This window comes from Balaenoptera physalus (assembly GCF_965194825.1).
Source record: "Balaenoptera physalus genome assembly, chromosome: 6".
NCBI lineage: Eukaryota > Metazoa > Chordata > Mammalia > Artiodactyla > Balaenopteridae > Balaenoptera > Balaenoptera physalus.
In genome coordinates this window covers 74,277,689-74,297,717 of record NC_138885.1, presented here as the reverse complement: position 1 = coordinate 74,297,717, position 20,029 = coordinate 74,277,689, and the positions used below count along the sequence as shown (strand labels likewise).

General features: G+C 34.9%; 1 protein-coding gene across 2 annotated transcripts in view; it reads right to left on the bottom strand.

The window, feature by feature from the left end:
• Nucleotides 1-20,029, bottom strand: part of ITGA4 (integrin subunit alpha 4) — an 81,565-nt gene that overhangs the window by 41,043 nt on the left and 20,493 nt on the right. For both annotated transcript variants that reach the window (XM_082466679.1, XM_082466678.1), the window contains exons 5-15: nucleotides 19,066-19,133; nucleotides 17,634-17,763; nucleotides 16,344-16,429; nucleotides 15,525-15,587; nucleotides 15,296-15,433; nucleotides 11,820-11,931; nucleotides 7,796-7,890; nucleotides 6,486-6,576; nucleotides 5,832-5,877; nucleotides 5,307-5,461; nucleotides 2,024-2,178 (exon numbers count right to left, since the gene is read on the bottom strand). In XM_082466679.1, the coding sequence (XP_082322805.1) occupies nucleotides 2,024-2,178; nucleotides 5,307-5,461; nucleotides 5,832-5,877; nucleotides 6,486-6,576; nucleotides 7,796-7,890; nucleotides 11,820-11,931; nucleotides 15,296-15,433; nucleotides 15,525-15,587; nucleotides 16,344-16,429; nucleotides 17,634-17,763; nucleotides 19,066-19,133 (1,139 nt within the window). The remainder of the gene's footprint in view (nucleotides 1-2,023; nucleotides 2,179-5,306; nucleotides 5,462-5,831; nucleotides 5,878-6,485; nucleotides 6,577-7,795; nucleotides 7,891-11,819; nucleotides 11,932-15,295; nucleotides 15,434-15,524; nucleotides 15,588-16,343; nucleotides 16,430-17,633; nucleotides 17,764-19,065; nucleotides 19,134-20,029) is intronic.

The following is a 20,029-nucleotide window of genomic DNA, read 5'->3' as shown; positions in this document are numbered from 1 at the left end:
ATCTATTCTGAAGAAAGTGCACAATTTTGATGAACCCGTAGTCATAGGAACAATGTCAAGAAACGGGACTAAATAAATCAGATCAATTTGCTGCCATTTATACAAATTCAACACAATATGTCTGTCAATGCCTGATGCTGGTCCTTTTATTGCCCTTTAAAATGGTCTCAATGTTAGTCTCTAAAATTGATTAACCTGAGTAAAATCAACTATGCAGAATTAAAAAAAAAAAAACCCTCTTTAATCCCCACCACATCAATGATGGTTGCACTAATATCATCTTATACTTTTGGCTCTCAACCATCTAATAGCTTTACTCTAGTACAACAATAAAAACTGTTAAGGGAAATGAGGAAATAGCATAGGGATTATTGCTGTTAGCATTTAATAGTCCTGATGCTTGTTTGCATTTGCTTGGAATAAGTATCTAAGGAAAAATTAAGTTCTAAACTGAGGCTACTATTTGAAATCCCAGAAAAGGCTCCTGGGAACAGTTTGGCTTTTTTGTGACAGTAGTTTTTCTGATGAAGTACACCATTCCCTAATGAAAAAGACCTGGCACTGCTTCATACGATAAAATGTGATCAATGCAAGGAACGTGATGATCAGTTTGGGAATGAGTGGTTTAATAAAAGAAACATGAAATTGGCTGTGCTTTGGCAGGATATACCCCAAACCATCATGGGAGGCATCATCCTGGCCCACAGATGATCCCCATCACGCTACAACTGTGCAAGTTCCCACTGACATCACCGACAATGCTGGCATGGAGACAAAGGCACGATCCAAAAGCAGTCACGTTGGATTCTGCTTCTTAAAGTCACATGAAAAATAAACCAATTGCCCTGCCTCCCCCCCCCCCACCCTCCAATATCTACCAGGAATAGATCCGGGGCTCAGCAGAGCTACTCGACATTTACATTTTTAGGCAAGTGCATAAACAGAGAGGGACAACAGCAACTGTGAAGAGGGAAAGGCAAATCTTTAAAAACAGTGATGCGGTAAAATGTGATACATGTGAAATAAGGAAGAGGCAAAAAGTAGAGTTTGAATTATCTAGGTCTGTCACAGGATCATCTAACATTTTGACTCTGGAACAACAGATCAGCTAGTTCAAGTAACACTTGCTTTTCACTATGTTTTATAAAAGATACCAATGCAATAAGATTTAAACGTATTGGTAATATTGAAGTTTACATATCTGTTAATAAAAACAAATTTACCTAAAAATAGAACTACCATACGACCCAGCAATCCCACTACTGGGCATATACCCTGAGAAAACCATAATTCAAAAAGAGTCATGCACCAAAATGTTCATTGCAGCTCTATTTACAATAGCCAAGACATGGAAGCAACCTAAGTGTCCATCATCGGATGAATGGATAAAGATGTGGCACATATACAATGGAATATTACTCAGCCATCAAAAGAAAAAAATGGAGGTATTTGTAGTGAGGTGGATGGAGTTAGAGTCTGACTCCATCATACATACATGGAATACTCCATCTGTATTCACTTCATACAGAGTGAAGTAAGTCAGAAAGAGAAAAACAAATACCATATGCTAACACATATATATGGAATCTAAGGAAAAAAAAAAAAGTCATGAAGAACCTAGTGGCAAGACAGGAATAAAGACACAGACCTACTAGAGAATGGACTTGAGGATATGGGGAGGGGGAAGGGTAAGATGTGACAAAGAGAGAGAGTGGCATGGACATATATACACTACCAAACGTAAAATAGATAGCTAGTGGGAAGCAACCGCATAGCACAGGGAGATCAGCTCTGTGCTTTGTGACCACCTAGAGGGGTGGGATAGGGAGGGCGGGAGGGAGGGAGATGCAAGAGGGAAGAGATATGGGAACATATGTATATGTATAACTGATTCACTTTGTTATAAAGCAGAAACTAACACACCATTGTAAAGCAATTATACTCCAATAAAGATGTTAAAAAAAAAAAAAAAACACTGCACTGTAAAAAAAAACAAAAACAAAAAGAAACAAGTTTACATTACCCGCATAAATGCTTGATGTGTTTTACAGTTAGCCACTCTGCTTGATACTTTTATGCTTCCTGTAATCACATCAGAAGTTCCATTGGAAGAAAAGTAAAATCTCGATGGAGACTCTGCCTTTCGGTTCACATCCAGGCTCATGTTATAAAACAAAACTGCAAAAATGTAGAGAGAATTGCAATTAGTATAATTATCTAAAGGCATTTGCTTTGTTATTTTTAAAGTGATAATAGTCAAAGTTATATAAAATACTGGAAATATATTAAATTCTCTTCATTAAATAACTTTCTAAAAACTAACCTGAAATATGAAAGAGGGAACAACTTAAAATACACATTTCAAAAATTATTTTTATAAATTTTAAAAAAAGAATTATAAACTTTTCTCTAGGTTTCTACTTTTAAAATTAACATTTTTAGTTGCTTGCTTAATCCTCCTACATATCAACATTTCACAGCTACACTACCAAAGTTGTTACTAATAATCAAAGTCTTGAGTAAAGTTTCAGATTTCTTCGAGTCCTTTTGTCCGTAGAACGTCTGACTGAGGAAGTACAGGCACCCAAATGTCACTTGGAATAATTTTATCTTGTGTGGTTACAGAACTAATTTCATATATGGTTGGGTTCATTTATTTCTATTTGTTTCCAATTTGAGGGGTTGCTATTTTTCTTTTGATTTTTTTTTCTTAACGTGAAGTGAACACATGGTTTAAAAGTCAAACCTACATAAACAGCTGACTCACAGACATCTCCTTTCCAGCCCTAGACCCTGATTATTTCTCTTCCTTGTTTTTATTGGTTTCTGGTTGGATCTTCCAGTGTTGATTTATGTAAAAATAAACAAATATATACAGACATTCTCTCAATAAATATTCTGGCAGTTTGGTAAGAACTTATTTCAAATCTGACATGGTAAATGATGTGCTAAAGAAGATCTTCAATAACCAAAAAGTTAAGGAAAATTTACAACAACCAAAAAAAATTCCAGGACCGATCTTACCAAGAAAGAAAGAGCTATTTCTTGAATCTAAAAGGGTTCTTTGTCAGACTGGTGGTTGTCAGAGGTGATGGGTGGGGGATGGGTGAAGGGATCAAAAGGTACAAAGTTCTAGCTACAAAAAAAGTCATGGGGATGTAACGTACAGCATGGTGACTACAGTTAATCATACTGTATTGCACACTTGAAAGGTGCTAAGAGAGTAGATCTTAAAATTTCTTATCACAAGAAAAAAATATTTACAACTACATATGATGATGGATGTTAACTAGACTTATTTTGGTGATTATTTCACAATATACACAAATATTGAATCATCTCATGTTTTATACCTGAAACTAATATAATGTTGTTTGTCAGTTATACCTCAATTTAAAAAATTGAAAAATAAAAGCCTTCTTTGCAAAACAAGCTACATCTAGTAATCCACTGAGAGGTCATTCATTATATAGGAGAAATAATTCATAAGTGATATTTAAAATAATTTATATTATTCCTCAAGTGTTCATTTACATTTTAGGAGTATCTTACTCTTCTGGAAGGATTTTATCTACTTCAAGGAAACATAAGTATAAAACCTACATCACTCCTATAAACGTCAAATAAATCTTTCAACCTTCCTTTTATTTAGAAAATAAAGTCCAAATCAATTGGCTTCAAAATTACTATAACTGAGGTTCAATGCCTCAGAGATAGAGTTGCAACTGAAACAGCTATCTACAAATTCATCACCCTGAGCTCAGACAAGAGCACATGAAGCAAGGGAAATAAAAATCCGTTCACAGTTAAGTGGCAAAATGTCCTGGTTTTATTAAATATGCTTACTATGTGAATTATTTCTCCCAAGGAGTCATTTTATGACAACTATAAAGCATGTTTTGTAACAATGCTATGATTATTTATGATTTTCATATATTTGTTTTCAATCATTTAAAGAAATATTTGGTCACAATGAAATTGGTAGTACGACGAATACTGATTTTCCATAAAGGGAAATAGTTCTCTCTGTTTAACGTGTGCCTCTCAGATAATCATCAGCTTGTCTGTGTCACTGTGTTACTAGGGTCATGCTCTCCAACTGCTACTTCTTCAATCAATAACCGGATGAAGGTTTTGCCCACTGGCCTATCACTGCATCTTTAATGAGGGCTTCTGCAGAGTACCATTAAAAATGAATCTTATCTATATCTGTAAGAAAAGAATCTAAAAAAGAATGAATATACATATGTGTATAACTGAATCACTTTGCTGTACACCTGAAACTAATACAACATTGTAAATCAACTATACTCCAATAAAATTAAAATTAAAAAAAAAATGAATCTGATCTAAAATAGAAATACCAGGCTCATTCTGCACTTCTTATTACAGGCTAATTCAGCCTGAGGCCTCTGCTACATATCTATAGCTTGGTTCAGTAAGTATCTGCTACCCTTCATGATGTTTAGATGACACCCTGCAGGGTCATGGGAACAAGCAACTCTTGATAGGCCTTGTGGGGCTCAGGAAATATATGAATTATTAATGTCCAAATGGTAAGCTCCATTATACTTCTCTTCTACCATGGGCTAGTTTCATTAGTAGTTATTCTAATATTAGCTTAAATATAACATAATTAGGAACATTAACCTGCTAGAAAAAAATGTAATGATTATGAAGTCACCTATACATTATTTGAGATTAACCACAATGTTGGATAAGCCATATCAAAGATACTTTCTCCAGAGCAGATCACTGAGAGTTGCCTATGTACAGGCAAATGGGCATGGCTCTTAGGAGCCGATAGTCATAGTAAATCCTTAAGAGATGTGTGTTATTTATGGAAATTAGAATCAGGGTCTAGACTCCAGATAAGCTTCTTCAATTACTCAAAGAGAAGAGAATAAGAAAAAAAGAACCTTCCCCCTCTCAGGCCTCCAACTTAAGCCAGCTCAAGACTTCAGTGAGCCTAGTAAAACAGGAGGAACTGTGGTGATGTTCTTTTTATTCTAAAGAGATCTTACAGATTAAGCTCAATTAGTTCACCTTAAATAAGATAGCAAGTGATACTCTTGCTCTACTTCCTGCCATAATCTCTAAACAACTAAAGCCTTAATGGGTCCAGCTCATTGGTTAGAACAAAGCGAGAATCCAGAAGATGAAGAGGAAAGGTTATCAGGTGGCTGCTGTCTCCTGCCCTAAAAACCCCTCCATGGTGATATACAGAGAGAGCTCGAAAGATGACCAAGAGATTTATGAGGGAAGTGCACATTCTATCAGGCATTAACTCGTAAGGGCACCCTTACCGATATAACCTGGAACCTCTTTGCCCTTATATGAGAAACAGAGTGTTAGATCCATGCACACAGAAGGCAATTCATTTTCAATACAGTTAAAATTTGTTCTATTTACTGACTCAGGATGGTTTAAAGAAGCTTCGACAATCACTACAGGTCTCGTCCTAAGAAGGAAATAAAATTAGCAATATTAATTGCAGAATTATTTTTCCTTAAGATGACAATTACATTTGTTTTGTCAGTTTCCAGTGATCAAGTAATTTCATGAAACTCTTTAATAATAAGTGTATATATACCCAATTACATGTCCATGTATGAATCAAAAGAAATTTTCATTTAAATTTCTAAAAATATTGACTTTGATGATTTATGTATATATCTAGGTAAGGTGGGAAAAATATCCTAAAGTTCAATAATTAAATTTCAGAGTATCAAAAGGAGTGTTATGAGGTCACCACCCTGATTTTAAAAACTGCCTCCCATCATTTAAATTAAGCCCAACTGTCATTAAGCAGTGAAATGTATCAACCTTACCTTAGCAGCACAGCAGAATCAGACCGAAAAGCACCAACTGCTACATCTGGAGGATAAAAAACAGTACAGATTAATGATCATCATTAGTCAAAGAGAATTACTTTCAGCCATAAATACTTAACTACATATCACCTTTTGACTATATCAAAACACTATTTACAGAAAATTAATTAGAAGAGGTATGCTTACATCTTAAGATTCATTTCACATATGTCTGAATCTGCTCATTTACAATGACATTCATCCCTTTATAGTAGAAATATAAACATTAGGATATAAACATATGCTATAAAGACAGCCTTACTGAAACAAGATTCAATTTTTGGACTATAAACATTCACCCAGAAATCTCCTTTTAAATTACCAAAAAACCCCTCTTTCTTTTTCATCATTGTGTGTTTGATTTATTTTCATGAATGCTTTTAATTTTTTCAGGAACAAGGAATAAAGTGTTAAGTAACTAACAGTTCGGAGCTCAGGAATTACTTGATTATTTCTGACCCATCCTTGAATTCAAAAGAGCTTTAAAAATGAAGGAAAAAACTCATTAGTCAATTAGAACTTTTCTCTACCAGTTTTATGTACTTCACAATAAAGCAGCATCCACAACAGAGTTTATTTCAATTTATAAAATATGGTAAATTTTATACTCACCTACATATCCATTATTATCTGCATCAATTTGTCCAGATATAGACTGTCCAAACATACTTAATGATTTGCTGATTTGAAGCCCTTCAATTCTCTGAAAAATAGTAAAGTGGAGTGGGAAACAGGATTTGAACACCTAATATCCCAGAGAAACAATGATTTAGTTAAATAATGAGTCCTGGTACATGCCCTGGCACATTATTAACAAATGCATCGTAGTTAAGTCAAATACACGTGTCTAAGAGAAAGAGTAGTTTCCAGCTTGAAGTGGGAAGTTGACATCTATTTTGTGACAAGAAAAAAAATCACTTTCTTTACTTTGTGAGCAACGGGAAAATTATGTAGTAAAGATCTCCTGAAACAGTCCTGACACTCTCTCCCCAGTCTTTTTTCAGGCTCTGTGTTTATTTCCCTGAGCAACATGAGTAACCAAACAAATAATAAGAAAATAAGACATCTATGGTCACTTAGTGGAGCCTACTACTTAGGTTTATAATAACCACCTCATTTAGCCAGATTGCTTCCTAGTATTTGACAAGGACAACTCAAGTCTGATATGTGCTTCCTATCCCATGTGTTTAATTTCATGTCCAGATACTGATTTACACGTATCAGGGCTGTCCGTTCTAAGAGAATCAGTATTCTTTACTAGACAAGTATATATCTTTCGTGTTATCTAGAGAACAATTTACCTATTTTTGCCTAATCAAAGATAACAGTATTAGCTAATGTTTCCATAAGAGTACCTTTGGAAAAACTTCTCTTCTCTGCATGTGTATGTAGTTTTTTCTACGCAATGAAATGCCCTGATTTTTCAACATGTGAAAGTAAAGTCAGAGTTAGATCAGGGAACTTTATTAAAGTGCTCTCATCTTACTGCTCTGCACTAAAAGGAACACAGAGTATGATAGGAGTCTTTGCTCTCCCTGTGCAATCTCCATGGAACATGGGGCTTTAGCCATAGGGCAAGACACAGTTAATCAAATCCAAATGGGCTTATTTGGAATAGTATGGGTATTACCTCAGAACATAAATTTGATGAAATGCAGAGAGAATGTCTTTAATAGGTTAAATACAAGCTAGAATGGAAGTGAACCAGAACTCTTATTTATGAAAAAAAATGGTTTCAAAGAGTTATTAATGACCCTAAAAATGAGGCCATCTACTGTTATTGTAAGAAAATGGTGAAACAGTATTAATTATTGGAAAGACCAAATTAAAAAAAATAAGTCCACATTAACGCTGGAAGTTTTAAGAAGGATTTTATTACCAATGCTTCTTTTGAAAGTATTAATAGAATAGTATTATCCTACCTGTGAGAAGGCTGACGAGATCCCATCTGCTCGGCCATTGTAAATATAAATAGCACCTCGCAAGTCATCTTCCTGTGGAGCTCCAATAGCAACATCTATTCAAGAATGTAAATGACAGAAAATAAATTCTTAATGCAAAGAATGCAACTCTGAAAACTAACCTTCATCCTCTTTAATTAATATCACATAAGAAAACTCCTTATCAAAAAACACTTTTCTCACTGGACAGAAAAAAATTATAAAATACTGTTACTGTCATAACAATGTAGTGGATTGTACAGATAAGTCTGTGTGTGGAAGAAGCTTAGAATCTTAGGGTCTTAGAGGCAGGCTAACAGAATGGTTAAGGACACAGGTCCTACAGCCAGATGGCCAGGCCTGACCCCAGCACTGCCCTCGTGCCCAGCTGTGCTATGCTGGGCCCATTTCTTAACCTCTCTGTATCTCAGTTCCCTCACCTCAGCACAGGATTGTAAGAGAACTCATCCTCGGCATAGAAAGATGTAACTCATGTGAAGTGCTTAGAGCAGTGTGTAGCACATAATAAGTTATTATCGTCTATAAATACTATAACCACAAGAACCCTTATTTTGAGCTCTAAGTTTTACTTTATTTGCAAAATGACTTCTGAATTAATTCCTGTTCCAATGAAAGTAATTAAAGTATCTGTTAAGGGTATGTTTTCACATAAGAAAACCAAGAGAAAATAGAAACTATGAATAACATGGTTGCTTAAGTGCTATAAATACAAAGTACATATAGTACTGAACTATTAAGAAGGCCCAGCTCAATTTAATTCCAAGCAGAAGATATTGAAGTATCTTCGGTCTTTGGCTATCTTATATATAGATCCAAACTCTTACTTCCTAAGATGACACTTGGATCTATTATATAATATCCTAAAGTTCTAGCTATCATTATAGAAATAAGGAGAATACACGTTATTAATAATTATGTTTTTCCATGCCTATGCAACACCATTGGGACAAAACATAGAGAATAAACAGAGATATTTGACAACTGTTTTTACTTTCCATTTGAACATTTATTTCACTGTTAGTATAAACCATAACAATTATCATTAGTATGATCATAATAATTGTAACATCACCTAGCATTTATATGCTGTTTACAATGCAGGCATTGCGCTAGAGGCTTTACATACGTAATTCATGTTATTCTCACATAACCCACTGTAACCCGTGTAACTCTCACAACAGCTCTATCAAATTCTTTTTGATCCTCACTTTTTATAGATGAGGAAACTGAGGCACAGAATGTAACTCACTCAAGGTCGCAGAGCCAGGATGTGGTAGAGTTGGGATTTAAACCCTGCAGTCTGGCTCCACAACCTGTGCTCTCCATCACCATGTTCTATGAAATCATCAACAATAAAGTTATGACCAACATTCTCCCCTCCTAGCACCTGCTCCTCTTCTGTGTGAAAGAAGTGTTCAATATATGATTTGATAATATATAAGCATTTCAGGAGCACATAAAATAATACAGCATATAGTTTATACAGTTGCAGAACTTTATTATGGTTCTGCTCAAAAAAATATTCAAACATATAGTCCAGAAGTCAGATGACAGGGCTCAACATAAAAAACCTACACCAAAAATAAGTGGTCTTGCCAAAAGCATTTCATGGCTAAAATGCTATCATCTGTCTGTCTGGTCACATTGGTTGAATAGGTTTGTCTATTACCTATTTAACTTTCTCATACTTTTGATGAAATTTTTATACTGGACTCTTGCCAAATTGATTGGTTATCTTCTTAGAAAATGGCTTGTTTTGCTTTTCTAAGGACACAGGAAATATATTCTAATTTTTTTCTTTTGAAGAACAATAAAAAAATGATGTCATGAATGCCAAAATTACTGAGGTCTACTATGCAAAACACCACAAATCTGTGCATAGTAAAAGGACATTAAGTCTGATTTGCATCTAAGACTGGAGAAGGAAGGAAAAAGAACAGGTGGGTTTTTCATCTCTTTTCTACACAATCCCACACACTCTGCCATGAACGTGAAGTAACTTCACTCATATCCCAGAAAAACAAACTAAGTTAGAAAATGGGGAAAAAGAATAGGGAATCACATAATGAAAAATTAAACATAGATGCCCTGCTGGCTCACCCAGGCAGATAGAGTGAGACGGCAGAATTAAAGACCTCAGTAAAGAGCTAGGACACACTGAGCCTACTTCCAAATCAGCATGGTCTTGGCTAATATCTAAAATGTAGAAAACACATAGCCATGGGCAAAGCAGAGATGCTATTCAGCCATAAAAAAGAAGGAAATCCTGTCATATGCAACAACCATCTGTGTATGTGCACATGAGAAATGGAAAAATCATTCTCAAATATTTTAATACATTCAAAATAGTGAATACTCTTCCCCGGATGTGTCAATTAAAAGAGGATGTGGAAGGAATCATAAGTAAACAAAATAAGTATTTTACTAAATGATGATTTTGTTTTTAAAAGAAAGAATTTTACTACTTTATATAATGTATATGAAATATCAAGGTGCAAAAACCATGTTTTTTTCACAGATATTTATTAGGTTGGGTCTAAATTTACCACTTACATAATGTTTATTTTTTCATGTGTTAATCTTATATTCCATTTGATTGTAAAACTATAAAAAGGAGTGCCACTATTTCCTACATTTACATTCATTATGGCACATACTCTATACCTGGCATGGTACAACTGACAAAAAAATAAGTCCTCAATAAAGATCACAGAATTGCTGATTACTTGTGAAATGTAACATCATAATAACATTTTAAAAATATTTTAATGTAAAATTTTATGTGTAATCATAACCATAGAAATATATATGTATACTTTTTAATCTCCTTTTGTTTTAAAAATAGCAAAATAAATCCAGAAATGGTAATATTTGTATACCAAATTACACTATCTTACATTCAAGAGGGCTCACTGGAAGCATATATTCAATAACCAACTAGCTTTCTCCTTGTAGAATAACATGTTTTATACATTTAAAGTAGAATGAAGCATTTAGGCATAAGAAGATATTAAGAAAGTGAGAATTTACAGTACTCCCTCACTTATGTCCAGTATCCAAGTAAGTTTTGACCTACTTCTACCATATACCAATTGCCAATGACCATATCTAGAAGACAATTCTGAGTCCTGAAAATATCAAATACTTATTTGCTGAACTCGAGGAATTATACACTCTCCCTTCAAACCCATTCATCATTTTAGACACAGTTTTAATAGACTTAGTTACCACTTAGAACTAGATTGGAAAAAAAAGCAAATTTTAAGAGGGAAGGCTGGTAGAGACAGATACTTCAACAGCAGGACTGATATCTAGGCAACAGTCACACTTCTGATGAGACCATCTATTCCATTATTGAAACGCACCCCTATCGAGTGGTAAATATCCACTGTCCTTGAGTCTGCCAGTTGCCCCCTTACCACCGCTCAGGACTCTCTCCTGGGATCCCCAAATCTTCCCACAACAGGGCAGCTGAACAAGGAAAGCCTGGCACAGCAGGGGGGCTTTCAGAGCCCGGCTCCAGCTCTGTGGCCAGCCTGTTGGGTTTTGTCAGTGTCTTTACTACACTGATAGTTAAATACTGTTATCCAGTGAGTCTATGATGCACATTTTTTCCCCCACATTTTCGTATTCCTGAAATCAGGGTCCTTCTTTAAATAGAAAAATAGTGAGTCGCAGTTTAAGAGGCACCATTTTTTCAGGGGCACATAAAATAATGACTTATAATAAAACAACTTATAATCAATGGTGCCTTAGAATCAATGAAATAAGGTATGTTGAATATCATTCTTTATTAACAGTAGTAAGAATCAATAGCTGACGACCGAGAAGAAATCAGGGATAACACTAAAGAAAAAAAACTTAGCATGCCAGTCTGCCTCCATTTTCTATAGAAAGGCAAACAACATAAAACTCCAATTATATTCTTTTCCATGTGCCACTTTAAAAGTGGAAATCACGTACCAAATTGGATACTTTTAATTACCTTCAAAGCCATCATTATCAATGTCGCCAAGATTGACTATGGATTCCCCAAATCTTGCAGCATATTTGTCACTTCCAATGAGTTCTATTTCCATTTCGTTCATTACTGCTCCCTAGATAGAAAGGGGGAGAAAGGTGTCATTATCACACAACTTTACACATGATTTACTGTTGTAATTGGGTATGGATTTTTTTCTTAATGCTTCAAACAGGTTGGACAAACTATAGCCTGAGCTTTAGTACACACATCTCAGTTCAATTCAATAAATATTTACCAAGTATGTCAACACATATAATAGTATGATTAGAGCTCAGAGGACAAAAAAAAATCGTCCAACTCATGATCCCTAGCTTTGAAAATCCAATAAATCATTTTGATAATTCAATTTAGCAAATATTTAGTGAGTTCCTAGTAAAGGCAATGCACTGTGCAAAGACTGAATGGGTGAAAGGGGACAAGGCAGTGTGTGTATAAGACGCTCCCTTTCCAGAAGAAGCCCCCAGTTACAGGAAAGGCATAGTACAAGCATGTAAATGACTTAGAAGTACAGACTGCTTTGCAATATTGACAAGCAAGGAGAGCATATCTAATTGTGAGAGCCAGCAGAGATTTCAAGAAAGGAGGTGGTGGTCAAGGTGGCTACTGAAGGATGGGCAAAGTTTTGATATACAGAGAAAATAAACAGCAAAACACAAATTGCAAAGAATTTGGCTAAAATCAACAGTATGTGCGATGAATGAGACAGAAAAAAGTCAGACTGGAGTCTTATGGGGTGGGACTTTGAAGGCTGGGAGAAATTTACTCTCAATTTAGAAAACAAGACAGAGCCACTGAAGGTTTCTGAGTTGAGGAGTGACACGACTGAAGCTGGCCTTGGTGATCTTTTTCCAGTAGCACTGAAGCATGGATTGGTCAACTGTTGTCTCTGAAGTTGGAAGATGAGTTATTACAATTAGACACTCAATAATGTTTCAACAGGAGCTGTTGCAGTAACAGCTGCCAGACCTCTTTCCAAACTCTAATCATGTCACTCCCTTGTATTAAAAACAAAAACAAAAACAAACCCCATGCACTACCCATCACAGATCCTTCCCTCTTCTTAAACAAGTCTGTTCATTCCCATAGCACACACGTTCTTCCCCTTGTGAAGTGCCCTTCGCCTTTTATTCTCCAACTAAAAAATTCCTATACTTGCTTTGCTCCTAGAGAAATGCCTAATTTAAAGAGCAGAAAGCAGAAGAGGCAAGGACGAAGGTGCAGACCTAAGACAACACAAAGGCACTGAAGTTCCAGGGGGAGAGTTTCAAGAAGTGGTGATCACTATTCTTCAAGTATTCTCCAGGCACAGAATGGTGACCAAGAGTCCACTGGGGACCCCTGAGAGCTGTTTTAGCAGAAGTAGGTGGAAGCCAGATTCTTCAAGTATCATTCTTTCTTGAGTTCATTCAAAAACAATTACTGAGCACCAACTTGTCCAGGGCTCTTTTGAGCCCTGAGGAAACAGTAGTAAATAAAACAGATGATTCCTCTCCACACGTTGTCTACACTCCAACGGAAGAACCAACAGACAACAGCAAACCAAACCAATAAATATATAATACAATGTCAGGTAGTGGTTAGTGTCTTTTTAAAGTTAAGAAACAGGAAGTTGGAAGGCAACAAAAGAAGAATAACTTATGCAAGAGGTTTTAAAAGCTGAAATCAATTATAAAATTAACCCCAGTATTCAACAGCGATGCCCTCTCTTGAGTGATGTAGAAGTGAGGGGCGAACAAGAGGATAGTCTAATGGGTAGATCTCCTCCCTTGCCCTTTAAGCAAAGGCAATTCACTTTTATCTGTTTTTCATATTGGGATTGCTTAAGATTTCAAGGGGAAAAACGGTTCTTTTATTGCCTTACTTTAGGCATGTATGCTACTGTTTAAACTGTTCTCAAAAACTTTAAAGAGAAAGAAAAGTATGCAGCTAGCATAAGGAAGACCATTTATGGATAGGAAAATGTGAAATATCTATATAAGAAAAAGTAATGCCTGATTTCACTACTAATGAGATATAAATGATCACTTCATAGATGATATGTTTTTACTATTAAAATTAAGGTTTAAACAGTCTAGGAAATCCCAGCACGAAAATAACTTTCCTGCTCTATATTTGGAACATTAAGAATCTCTCAGCTTTGTAAGACTGACTATTTTCTCTCTTAAATTGTAAAGAGTTTAGCCTGGTGCTTAATGTAAATACTTACTAAATGCTCTGAAACAACTGATTTAAAAAAATACCTTCTGGAAACAGATTTTACTTTGTTAAATCCCGAATGAAAATGCTACGACTTAAGAAATGAACCAATGGTCTCACAAACCTGTTCTTGCTCTTAAATCAAAGAAACACGCCAACAAGACCCCATTAAGGCCCTATCAACTATTTCTTTTGATTTGATGCCAGGAAGATAGACTGTCAAGATAAGGCCAGCAGAACTCTTTTTTTTTTTTTTTTTTTTAATACAGAAGATTTCTGTAGGGTTTATTTATTTATTTATTTATTTATTTTGGCTGTGTTGGGTCTTCATTTCTGTGCGAGGGCTTTCTCTAGTTGAGGCAAGTGGGGGCCACTATTCATCGCGGTGTGCGGGCCTCTCACTATCGCGGCCTCTCCTATTGTGGAGCACAGGCTCCAGACGCGCAGGCTCAGTAGTTGTGGCTCACGGGCTTAGTTGCTCCGCGGCATGTGGGATCTTCCCAGACCAGGGCTCGAACCCGTGTCCCCTGCATTGGCAGGCAGATTCTCAACCACTGCACCCTCCGGGAAGCCCCAGCAGAACTCTTTAAATTGAATTGTCAAGTGGTCAGTTTCTATTCCAAAACACCCCCCAGAATTGAAAACTCAACCATAAGCAAGTAAACACCTATTTCTACAACTACTATATCTACTTTGGAATAAACTATGTCAATTTTACATTCTTATCAGGAATATAATCTATATAAATTGTGCAAATTAACATCTTATCAAAGCATATCTTGTTTCCAATTGTTTTCAAATCAAGAAATTAAAAACATTTTATACTTTATCTTCTACTTCTAGTAGTGTTTTATAATTACCAAATTACATTGGGACATTCACCATCAAACCAATAGGACATTCACATTTTTAGGGCTGTATAAAAATCATTCTTTCAAATTAGAGTTGCATCAAAATAAAACTGGAAGAAACTGCAACTACTTGAGTAAACACATACAAGCTGTGCATAGAGAAACTCCAGACAATTGATCTCATACTTGCGAGATATCAGAATGGGACGGTGGCCCATTCATCACCATATTCCATTTCATTTTTAAAGCATCAGTACAATCCCACAATTTTTACTTTCATCAGTAAAATAAGCCTTAAAATCTATAGTCTCAGAACTTTGAAATAAGAAAAGCATCAGTTTCGATCAAAATCCCATACATGGCTTCCAATTTGCGGCCAACCAGACTTACAGAGCCAGAGTTGATGTACACAAACACTCTTCCTTCCTCCCTGACGGTGCTCTGCACGGGAGCTCCCACAAGTAGGTCTGAGAAGCCATCTGCGTTGAGGTCCACGGCACAGATAGAAGCTCCGAAATAAGACCCAAGCTGCTCCAAGGCAAACCAGATCCAGTCATTGAGAAAAAAGCAGAATTACTCACCAAAGCCCTCAGTGATACCAAAGGTAGAGACATATTACCTTTTTACCTTTCATTTCATGTAAGATATTTAGTTCTTTTGCATCAATGCTGAATATGTATGCCTGCAATGGAGAAAAGAATTCGGAAAGGTCAGACTGCTATCACATTAAAAATGTTTCAGTCAATCAAAACATTGATTTTCATAACTTGTAATTGCTCAAATATATTTTTGAAAAATCCTTTTCAGAGTGATACAAAAGGTTTAGGGAACCAAGTTCACATTAAGATGCCTTCCTTGAAAAACTACCTTCTCAGGAACAATCTTACTGTTTCCTTAGAGAGCACAGAAAATTCATATAGCTGCTTCACTTCATTGTACAGCAGAAACTAACACAACATTGTAAAGCAATTATACTCCAGTTAAAAGAAAAAAAAAGAAAACGTTGTTTGTCTCAATCTTCAAAGTAATGTTCATGAAGCAATGTAACAAAAACTAGAACGAGAAATAACATTTTGTTCTTTCTAGTCTTAACACAATTGTACCAGGAATGTAGCTGCCTTGATTTGCCTTCAGCTATAAACTTATTAACCAATAAATGTATTCCTTGGACATCTTGAGACAATTCTATCTCAGAAACAATTACTCATAGGAAAGAAGAGCCTCATTTGACTTACGTAGTCTTCCTGAAAGCTTTCGTGCTCAATTTTATCTAAAAGCCATACGACTTTCACCCGTTTTACCACTAAACGCGGCACACTGCTCATCATTTCCAGCTTCATTGCTTAGAATTTTGGCAGTTCCTCCTGTAATATCGTATCCTCTCATGCAATCTATATGAACCTTTTTGAAGAAATAAATATAAAAATGTAACTCTTACTTTACCAATCTGTTCATGTTGAGGGGCTCCTCCAACTACTTCGGTAGTGTGCCGACTCCGAAAATGACCGGCTCCAACTGAGTATCCTTCAAGAAAATGGAGACAAGTATGAGAATCATCATTCGCAATGGGTAAAATTCATTATCATAAATCCACTTACAGAATGGATCATAAATCCATTCATAATTAAATGAGACTGAATTCAAAATGACTACAGTAAATAGAGTTTTAAGAATATTTAGAATAGCAATACTCAAAATTGGTATTGGTATATGCTTTAAGCAATTATTAATCTGTGTGTTAATATGGCTTATATGTTTAAGTCTTAGAAACTAAAGATAGCACCTTTACATGTGGTTTGTTAGTCTCTGTATATTAGGACGTGGTAGTTTCTACGATTACAACAGAAATATTTTAGTATATATAAAATATAACATTTTGAACTTTAAGTAAAAAAAAAAAGTCTTCTTAAACTTCAACTTTTCTTGCCCTGAAACCTTCCTATTGTGATAAAACTGTATGATTACACAAAAGGTAAAATATTCTTATTTTATTATGTGATAAAAGGCATAATACTACGTTACATTTTTAAAATAATGTTTCAAGATATCCTTCAACCATAAACAAGTAAATGCTGAACTGTAAATGAATTCCCTCCATTTTAAAATAACTTCCTTCTGTATGAATGGGGGGGGGGGTTCACTTCAAATGTGAACAGCCTATACTCAGAAATAATTAAAATAAGAATGATAAAAATAGTTATGCTCTGGGAAATATTCTAAGAACTTATGGGGCAAAGGTTAACGGGCTGTTTTTAGACCCATATTCTTCATAATGTTACCCATTGTCTAGAATGCTGTCCGCAGTCCCACTGACTTTCAGTTGGTCCTTGAAGAAACTATACTTACTCATCCATGCATGATTAAATGAGTTAATTCATGTAGAGTGCTTACAAAAGTTCCTAGGAGATGACAGGCACTCAATAGATGCTATCTTTATAATAACAAGTTGACTGCATAAAGATTTAAGCTTACAAGTGATTTACTGCAAAAGAGGAAGCTAAACCAGGAGTTCCAATCTAAGAATTATATACTGATGATAATAGTTACATACATAAAATATTAAGTTAACTGAAGTTTCAGAGACTATATCCTTAAAAAGGGAGTTTCTGAAATGGCTTTTTAATTACTACTGGCCATTTTGATCTTTTGAAGATACGATTTCCCTTATTTATAATTACTAGTTATCTGTAAGGCAGAGATAATTCGAGTTTGTCCATTTTTATAGTACCTAAATAACTTCCGAATTTCACTTGATTGTGTTTGTCTAAAAAAGCTTTGTATTTATTTGTAGTTATATTGTAGACGAAAAGAGAGCCGGTCCAATAGGACGATCCTGGAGCTCCCATCACAATTAAGTCCTGTAAGAAAAAAAAATTTATCATCATTTAAAAGTTTAATCTCACCACCCGAAACCTCCTCCAGATACATGCTTTAAGTAAATAGTGACAAAAATACATTTTTATAGATTTCCGAAATGTAAGCATTTTATGAGTTTAAAAGCATATCAAAAAAAGCCAGAGAAGCTAGCTAATGAATTTTCAGCTAAAATGAGAATTTCAGAGAAGAAACGCTGAAACTCTCACTTCATGCTCATCAGCGGACTTTAAACTCAAAGGTAGAATCACTGAACTCTAGAGTAAGCTTTGGGGAGAAAGGCAATGTGGATTTCTATTAAAGTAAACCCTATCTGGGTAACTCATTAGTGCTCATTACAGAGATAATTGTGTGCTGCCAAAGAGTAAAAAATGGACTTAATTTATTTCAATTTGCAAAAAGCTAATGAATAGGTTCCTTAATAATGTTAGCTTGGAAAAAAAAACAACTCAAATGAAATTGGGGCATACTTGATGATAAACGTAGGAATTTAGAAGAAAGGCAAGAGAGGGACGATTGGAATGAACAGACACTTGTCTGGTGAAATATGAAAACTTTTCAGCAGTTAAAGCTATGTAACGTTTCTAAATTTCCTAAACAATCCAAACTTTGAAAAAAAAAAAAGTCAATTTAAATATAAAGTAAGCAAGCATTATTATTTTTCCATACTAGGCAATATTTATGGAAATTGTTAACCCAAGGCTTGATACAACCTGTCTACAAAGATTTAGAAAACATTCATAACTTCATAATGGGTTGTTGAGAGAAACTGGGAGATTTAGGAGTTGAGTACAATTGTGATCTTTCACTGTGTATGTGATAGTGTTAGAAAAAGAATAATAGAGTTTGGGGCCATATCTCATTTAAGAGGATATTATTAAGTTCTTAAATCTCCCAGTTCTCACACTTCTAATGAAAAGTGTTAACTCATACGCTTCCTCCCCCGCCTCCAATTTAATAACTAAATATAACATACCTATTTTCAATGCTTAAATTAACAAATAACTACAGCTACTTTTGATTTCTATTAAATTCTTCATAAAAGTAACCTTCTTTAGTATAGACTTTTAGTTGGTCTTGCGTGACACAGCCATCTAAATATTAATATTTTATCAATACATATGTGGAATATTGAGTGGTGAAAATTAAGTTGTATTACACTCAAATTTAAGAGACATATTATTTGGGTATTATACAATTTTTTCTTCAAAGCATAATATCAATCTTCTAAGTCAAATTAAAATTCTATATGTAAACATCCGTAGCAGCTATTTTGGGACTATTACCTCTGTGTAAAAACTAGATATTCCAGCTTGACATGATGCAAAATTTTCTCCAAATTTTCTCACATAATCTAAAATAAAGTAGAAAAACAATTCAAGATTTCATTTTAAAACTGACAAAATCTGCATAATTTTATTTATAAATTCTTATAAGTATACCTTTCAAGAGCTCTTTTACAGTATTATTTAAAAAAATAGTAAGTGGTAAAATTTAAGGTCACAAATCTCTTCCATGTTGATCTTCAAAATATCCTTGTGAAACAGCAATAGAAAAATCTACCCAGCCTCTTTTCCATGGGAAGAACATGCAGCATACACTCAAAAAGTTGTCAGGTGAGTATCTAAGACAGAGGTAGGATTTGTGGCTTCCAGTTCAGGTTTCCATTTAAAATAGGCTTCCTAGATTTTTGCCTGGCTGAAAATAACAGAGTCAAGATCTGCATGGAGATGGAGGGTCTCTTCTTACAAAGCCCCCATGAATGGTTGCTTTGTGAAACTTACTAGGGGCACAAAACTTGCTTTTCCTGAAGAACTGACATAAGTAAACCTCTATGAAGATACAGGACCACATCTTCGTTTTGGCTTTGCTAACCAGAAATGTTAAATAAATTGCTAAGTCATTTATAATGACCACTCCCTGTCATGCTTTTTCATTCTTTTTTATATCTTCTCTGGTCCTATATACATTTTTTTATTTAAAAAATACTACCATAATTTTAGGTGTCTTAGGTTTCTGCCATCATGTTTTTTTTTTCATAGAATGTGGCTAGGTATATATTTATACATATATTTATTTATATATATATTCATACATACATATATATATGTATATATATATATTTATTTGGGGGTGGTACACATTGTCATCCATGGACATTGGATGTCCATGTACAAAGTCACCCAGAGAACACATGAGAAAATGTACAGGACTGAAATCTACACCCAGGGAGGCACCAGCATTTTGTGA